Source organism: Nicotiana attenuata, chromosome 2, assembly GCF_001879085.1.
Source record: "Nicotiana attenuata strain UT chromosome 2, NIATTr2, whole genome shotgun sequence".
Classification (NCBI taxonomy): Eukaryota; Viridiplantae; Streptophyta; class Magnoliopsida; order Solanales; family Solanaceae; genus Nicotiana; species Nicotiana attenuata.
The window spans coordinates 57,631,675-57,640,139 of NC_031990.1; the positions used below are offsets into that span (position 1 = coordinate 57,631,675).

General features: G+C 37.4%; 1 protein-coding gene across 1 annotated transcript in view; it reads right to left on the reverse strand.

The window, feature by feature from the left end:
* LOC109210981 (serine/threonine-protein kinase HT1-like) overlaps positions 3,516-8,465 on the reverse strand; it is an 8,242-nt gene continuing 3,292 nt past the window's right edge. Inside the window, exons 2-6 of the mRNA XM_019374467.1 lie at positions 7,097-7,229; positions 6,503-6,698; positions 4,369-4,490; positions 4,142-4,297; positions 3,516-4,048 (exon numbers count right to left, since the gene is read on the reverse strand). Of these exons, the coding sequence (XP_019230012.1) occupies positions 3,740-4,048; positions 4,142-4,297; positions 4,369-4,490; positions 6,503-6,698; positions 7,097-7,229 (916 nt within the window). The 3' untranslated portion in view covers positions 3,516-3,739. The remainder of the gene's footprint in view (positions 4,049-4,141; positions 4,298-4,368; positions 4,491-6,502; positions 6,699-7,096; positions 7,230-8,465) is intronic.

Consider the following 8,465-nt stretch of genomic DNA (forward strand, 5'->3'; position numbering starts at 1 on the left):
TTTTCGGGGTTCATAGTTGTACGACCCCATTCCTTGCAAAGAGTTCACACATTCCATGAAGCTATCCATCTCGTCATCATCAAAGTTGAGCAAGACGGCCTCCAACATATCAACAACATTGATCACCGCACTTGTTTCATCAACAATAACATCGGTCACCAAGTCCACAAAATAGCACATCTCATTGCTATTGGGTTGACGCATGGACTTATACACATGTTAAACCACTTTTTCATCACCAACCTGGAAAGTAAGTTCTCCGGCTTCAACATCACAAAGAGCCTTCCCCGTAGCAAGGAAAGGTCTTGCAAGGATAATCGGCACCTCATAATCAACTTCACAATCTAGAATGACAAAATCCGCCGGAAGAATAAATTTATCAACACGAACCAAGACATCTTCAATCACTCCCAAAGGTCTCTTTATAGTACGATCGGCCATTTGCAATCTCATAGAGGTGGGCCTTGGTTGCCCAATTCCCAATGTCTTGAAAACTGAATAGGGCATCAATTGATACTTGCCCCAAGATCACAAAGAGCTTTAGCAAACTTGGCACTTCCTATTCTGCAAGGAATCGTGAAAGCACCGGGATCCTCCAACTTGGGAGCCATTGTAGTGCAACATTGACAACATTGACAACATTGAGCTGGCTTGTCAAATTATCTATGGCTTGCTGCAAGGCAGTCACTGTGTCTACCTCTTGTGCCCTATAGGTTAAATCATCGGTATGCTCCTGTTGGAGGCCCTTGAATTTACCAAAAAATCGGTTCTCTCTAAGGCTGCCATTTGCCGATAACCTTCAAAGTCACGACTGATGTTCGATATGTCACTTTCGGCCTGCCGCATCCTGCTGTCCAGGTCATCCAACCTTTGCACTAGGCTGGTTCTTAGATCTGCCATCCTATTCACGATGGGTGGTAATACGTCAACCGTCTCTTCAAGGGCCGCAATGCGATCCCTATGATTCACCATGGTAAAAAATGGTGGTAATGGCAATATGTTCCCTCATCCGATGTCGAGCCTAGGATCTGATACCAATTGTTATGCAGATCCTTCTTGAGATTCCTTGGAAGGGCGGCGTAAGTCTAAGCAACCAATGTCCATGTAGTTACTATTCGCCAATTGAGGTCTCCTCCGTACGCTAGACGAGAATGTCAGTGTTGTACGATTTACCAATGTCAAGAGCAATTGGAAGACCATGAAAAAGAATTGAGAATGAAAGAAAGCTTGATTGCATTAATGAAAGCTATTACAGAAAAGCAACACGGTGTCGAGGGGGAGAGACACCAGTACAGAGGATTGTTTGCTTGCTAGAAAGTTTAATTGTTTGATCCCCCCTAATAATGCTTTAAAAAAATAAACCAAAGTTACAGGACTTGACCTAACTAAGCTAGAGAGACATAATAGAAATACATAAAATAAAACTACTCTATATTTACAATGAAAATGACATAGATTTCTACAAGGTAGAATCAGGTCCGTTGGCAGCAACCTTGTCTTTAGCATCAGAGTCTGCGCGCGCGGTGCTGTTGGCATCTACCTACGGCTGGGTGCTGGCGAGGGCTATCAGTGGGGCGACATAGGCATAGGCCCGCTTGTCACTTGGCGCGGCCAAGACCACGGGGCCGTCTATGACGCTAGGTGTTGGGAGGCTTGCCAGGACGCCATGGGGCGCGTCTAAGGGGTCATGGGACATGGCCGAAAAGCCGCTCGTGACATACACATGAAGTTTGAACCAGCATTATTTAAAAAAATTACTATGTATATATTTTTATATCGGGATAAGTTAAATATGTATATATTAAGAAGATTGAACCAGCTTACAAAAGAAGAACATTATTGTATAGTGGTCAAGCGAGTTCATCCAATGAAGTAATCACAATTCTTTTCACACCCTAGTAGTACCATTTATATATTTTAGTTACATCAAGGAAAAGTTAAATATGTGTATATTATGAAGATTGAACTAGCTTACCAAAATAGAACAATGTTGTATAGTGGTCAAGTGAGTTTCAAAGGACAAATTTGTTGTTCAAGTCTTAATCACAATATTCGCACTCTTGACTTCTGTTTTTTAACGGGATGAAAGACCTTGATGTTCAAGCCTTCATGCCTATTACTTTTCCTTCGCATGTCACGTGATTTGACATATTATTTGTTGTTCAAGCCTTGATCACAATATTTCCACGATCTCAACCTTTTTCATTAAATAGAATTTGCCTTAATTTTGATTTGGCACGCCAGCTCACTTGGCACATACCACAACTTTATTGACCTTAAATTTGACTCATTTTGTAAAGTTCAACTAACCAATGATGTGATTGGATTTACATAATTCAACTTCTTTATTTGACACATAATTTTGATTTTGGAGCAATAGCTTTTAATTTAGAACTTAAATCCAAATTTGGTACGGTCGTTATCCAAAAGGAGCGGCATACTGTGCTGAGTGCTACTCCTACAGTCCTACTATTGAATGAGAATTTGCAGCCACGGTTGTGCCACAATTTAGTTGAATCAGCTCACACGAAATTATGGCTTTGTGTTCACAAACGTGATAAAGAAAATGGCTTTGGGCCCTACGAATGGTAACTCTATCCCTCATTAAGTACAAGGTGTCAGGTATAATTCAAGATAACTATCCACATTCAGTGAGTTATAATCCGAGGCAGTACCATTTTACAACAAATTAAATTATATTAATTGATACTATTAAGTTAAGTATGATATAAGACAAATCCTAAAAGAATACCCCATTTGGTGGAAAAGGAGACAACCGAGAGAACTACAAGAGGAGGATGGCAGACACGAGAGGACAGAGCAATGATCGCCAGAATATTGGGAAATTGTTGCGTACTACATTTGCCAATGTTTCTGAAACAAAATTTGCTTCGGCAATTGGTGAAAATTTTTATTTTGTAGCTCACACAACTGACACTAGTTGTATGAAGCCTCTTTTTTGTCTCACAACTGTGTGGTCCCAGAATTTTGTAGACCCAAATGTGTAAGATATGGGTCCACAAATATGTGAGATAAAAAGAGACCTCACACAACTAATGTAAGTTGTGTGAGACACAAAATAAAACCACTCGGCAATTGGTAATTTCATCAGGCAAAAGTTTATATTTGGTCTGAAATTTAACAGTTTGAAGACTTTTGTGCAAAAATATTAAATTGACTTGCCGTGTCACGTCACTTAACACATGTCAAAGATAGAATTTAACCTTGAAGCTGATTTGGCACACCATCATTTGTTGACCTTAAATTTGACTTGGCACAACACATTACACATTACTTGTCACCAGTGACGAAGCCAGAAATTTTTCCAAGGATGTTTCAATACATGTTACATATCTTTAAACCTAATATTGTACCTATATACGCAGTATAATCTGTGATGAAGGCTGGTCAGTTGACCACCCTTACTAGAGTATAGCTTCGCCCCTGCTTGACACATGTCTATATCTGGTTTATAGAATTGCAGAAATGCAAAGGAAATCTGTACCAAAAGATGGTGGATTGGTGAACTTTGACCTGAGTCATGCTCCTTTCATATTTATGTTCTATTCTAAACATTCTATTTGCTTTCTGTACAATGTCTACAATGATGGTGTATTGAAGAACAATGTGAGGTTTTGAAGCCTGTTCTATATATCATAAAACTGGCGGAAAAAAAAGACGGGAAGTCCATCAATTATTTACACCTACCATATATCCTAAGAAAAAGTCTCTCTACCTATCAGAGAGAGTCATCATAGGCAGTCATGAAGCAACAACATGAACTCCTTGTTTTTTTCTTGCTAGTTTCTGCATCCCTGTCCATCAAATAATTTGTGCCAGGAGAATTGGCCAACTCTTTACTTGTCGGATTCTCCATCTCAAACAAATTCGGAGAAGTTGTCTCTGAGGTGCACATATCGCGAAGAATGTTTGCGATGAAATCTGATATTTGCTCAAATTCTGGTCGATCTGCTGGATCCTCTGCCCAGCAAGAGCTAAGAAGGGGTTCTATCTCCCTCGGAATGTTATCCATGCTAGGACGCAATTTCTGGAATTTATTAAAGGAAATGAGAATATCATATTTACAAATCACTGAAAAGTTGTTAAGACGAGTAAACTATTATCAGTAGAAAAAACATACCGTAGCTGTAGCATATGCCACCATAATGTTGCTTCTTCCCTTAAACGGAGTGCTGTTGGTGAGAAGCTCCCACAGAACCATTGAGAAACTGTAGACATCCACTTTATGATTGTAGTATTTCTTCACTCCAATCTTGATTGGGTCAATGCTGAACATCTGGCATTTGTAAAGGGTAAGGCATATACTATTATTAAGCAGGGTTTAAACGTTTTCGTCCAATGTAATACCTCCGGAGCCATCCAGCGGTATGTACCAGCTTCTGTTGTCATTTCAGAGTCTGCCTCCTCCCTCGCTAACCCAAAGTCAGCTAGTTTAACTTTTGTCTGGTCTTCTGTGAGGAGCAAGTTACCTGCAAATGCGGCAAAAATGAATAATAGGATCAAACAATGAAATTCCAGTTTGACTTATCTTAATAGTCTGATATTCCTTTTCAGAAATTATGCTTTCTTCCCTCCCCCTATCCACTCCTTCTTACGACTGCCACATACGCACTTCTCTATTATTTCTCATCAATTTGCCTAGTTGTACAAAATCAGAATCAAGTTGAAAATTTTGATTAAAGATATCAAACAAGGGCGCCAATTGCTGTGCGCCATGGAAGAGAGCTTGGCAGCCAAAATTTTTATGGAGAAGGAGCCAAACAGATACATACAGGGACTTTTACTGTGAGTAAGACAATTAGCCAACTAATGAGAGTTCTAATATTTCCATTCTGCACGTGCAATAGAATTTTCTTTATTTCATTATTAGATGATGAGTATGTCTAATCGTTAATCTGACAATAAAGGCTGTCAAACTATCACGGTATTAAACTTATGGTACATACAATGAAATCTTGGGAAACAATAATACAAAGTGACTGGAAAGCAATTGGATTTGTGCCAGATAGATCTACGATAAAGGCTATATTTTCACTAGAAAGCTTATGGATATTTATTGGAGTGGAAGGAAGATCCCCATATGATATTAATTGACCTAGAGAAATGTATGATAGAGTGCCAAGAGAAGTTCTTTGGTGTATACTGGAGAAAAAAAGAGCTCCTATAACATATATAAATACCATACAGGATATATGTATGAAAAAGGCCATTCACAAGTGTGAGAACAGTGAGAAGAGATACTAAGAATTTTCCCGTAATAGTAGGTTTACACCAGGGATCTACCTTTAGGCCATATTTATTTACCATAATTATGAGTCAACTACAAATATACAAGACAGGGTGTGGCTTGGTGCATGCTATTTGTAGACAATACTGTGTTAACTGACGAAACTAGTGATGGTGTCAACCAAAAGTTTGAACTATGGAGAAGCAATCAAGGGTGTAAAGATTTAAAGATAAGTAGAAATAAAACAGAATATATCGACCATATGTTTAGCTAGCATATAAAGAATAAATTTGAGCTAGAGATTAGATATGACTGTGATGTCTAATGCAGACAATCCATATTTTTAGGCTTAGTATTTCAATACAACGGTATAAGTATAACAGATGAAAACATGACATAGAATCAAAATAGCATGGTTAATATGGAGAAGCGCTACAAAAGTGTTAGATGATATGACCTACAAAATACAAAGCAAGCCCATTGAATAGTTAAAAGATCAATAATGCTGCATAGGAGTGAATATTAGGCCATTCCACAAAAATGAGTGTCGTAGAAATGCAGATGTTAGTATGTACCGTCATACAAGATTAAATATATCACATTCACCAGAAGTTGCAAGTAGCATGTATAGATGAAAAAGGAGAAGGCCGCGCGAGACGGTTTTTGGTCATGTCCTATGTAGACCTCGAAATATACTAACCCGTAATGTGAAAACCATGATGATTAGAGCTCTCAAAAGTGGACGAGATAGACCAAATATCAACAAAGAAAGTTGTCAGATAACACCTAGAATTTCTTGGAGCCCATTCGGACTTGGCAAAGGATAGAAAACGATAGAAGCAAAATATTTGTATAGGTGATACCAACTAGTCGGAATTAAGGTTAATCGTTGTAGGGACACTTGCAATAAGTCCGTATTTGACATGACGTGAGATGGGTGCGAGAAATAGAGAATTCTTAGTTTTTATGAATCCCTAAGTTGTCCTGGAAAAGAAATTATCAAGTAGTTGAATGAAAACCTCCCAAATGGAGCAAAATGAATATAAGGTTTCATATAGACTATTCAAGCAGGTCTGGCTTTGAAATGGAGTTGTTTTCTTGTGTTCATACAAACTCATAAAAAAAACTTAAAAGTCATGCAACTCAAGCAAGTAGTAATCCTGATCAGTGTGTGATAACAATGCCTACTCTGTAGCCACCTAAACCTAAAACTTGAAAGTGCAATAGCGAACTACGAGATAGGCAGAGAATTACTTGGCTTCAGATCGCGGTGAATAATGCCAATTGCATGCAAATACTCCATTGCTCGAGAGATTCCCAATGCAAAACTTAGAGAAAGTTTCAGATCTGGACAATGTGGTCGGATGCTCCATAAGTACTTCTGAAGGGTGCCACCGCTCATTAGCTCTGTAACTAACATCAATGCTGGTTCCATGGATGCACCAATAAACTGTTTCAACAATTTACAACACATATAGCAACCAATAAAAAGAGAATCAATTACCATACAGAAGGATGTTTTTAAGGCAGTCTCAGAACAATAATGTGACATGAGAGACCGGACTTCTTTTCTCTTAATGTCTAAATATAGTACTCCTAAGAAATATAACAGGACCTCTTATATAAAAAATTTACAGGGTAGCACCAAATATATGATGTTATTACCAAAGTATGAATACATAGTCCCCATAGCTATAGCTTTTATTCTCTTTCTACATTGGACTTTAAAGACCAATCATTGCCTGATTTTGGGTCTATTAAGTTGTAAAGTGATGGCAGCAAAAGCAAGGTGGACAAAGTGAATGAAATTTAACCAGTAGCACTATTTTTTTATTGAACACCACATACCTTCACAATGTTGTCATGCTTCACTTTAGATAGCAAAAGGACTTCCCTCTGAAATTTTTCTTTCCGTTCGGGACTCACATTTGCCGATCTGTCTGGCTGTATTACTTTTATTGCAACAGGCATGGATTTATATCTGGAACAAGTATTACAAAAGGTGCTTTAGAAAAGCAGCACTCTGAATAAAAAGAACTGAAACGCAGGATCACGTTTTGGGAGTGCAAATGATAGTAACCAGAAAGTTGTGTTAACTAACGTGAATGAGAGGTAATGGTTAATTTAGAAGATCTTAGATAGATGTTTTGGGTATATACCGTATAGAACTACAGTAGATCCTCTCAGAATTAAATTCTTCTGAGATGGGACAAACCAGTTATTATCAATAATGACTCGACCAACTATGAGATATTATTCTAAGCACATCTACTACAACATAAATCTGGCTATCTTCACGTTCGTATCAATGAACCAATGAAGGGAGCAGGAAACTAAGTTTTCAATGGTTAGGCAAGGTGAAACTACAGATAATGGTTGAAATACACATAGGGACACTTCAATGAAAACATTTAGAGGGTGTTTGGATTGGCTTAAAAGCTGGTCAAACCAGCTTAAAAGCACTTTTGGGCTTATTTGAGTGTTTGGATAGACCAAAAAATTGCTTTTAAGCCAAATGCTTTTAAGCTGAAATACTCAAAACAAGCTAAAAGCAATAAGTTGAGGTTGCCCAACTTAGGGGTCGTTTGGTAGGATGCATTAGATAAAATAATGCATGCAGTAGCTTTGTGTATTAATAATACCTTGTTTGGTACACTTTTTGAACCTATGCATTAGTTATGCAAGCATTAGTTATACGCCCTATTTGGTATTATCCTATGTATAACTAATGCATAAGAAACCATGGTATTAACAATGCAATGGGTTTTAATGTATGCATTAGCTTAGATAAAGACAAAATTGTCCTTCAAAATTTATGCTTGATTAAAATATATTATTAAATTAATGCAAGTTTGAAATAATCCAAGAAAGTGGAAAATAAAGTTATATCCCTAGTAAATAAATAAATACTTAACGTCTTTTCTTTTATAAATAGTATTCAGTTTTATACTACAATATAGGTAGACAAATCAAATAATTTTTTTCAAAACTTTTTTCATATAAAAACATTCCTCAATATATGTTTCTTTTAAAAAGATAAAGTGATGGACTGGTTATGAGGGTATTTTTGTAAACAAACAATTCTTTTAGAAATTGTGCAATGCTTTAATACATCAAACCAAACAATGGATAAGAAATATGCCAGCATAACTAATGCCAGCATAACTAATGCAAGCATAACTAATCCCAGCATTACTAATACACCCTATTCAGCATT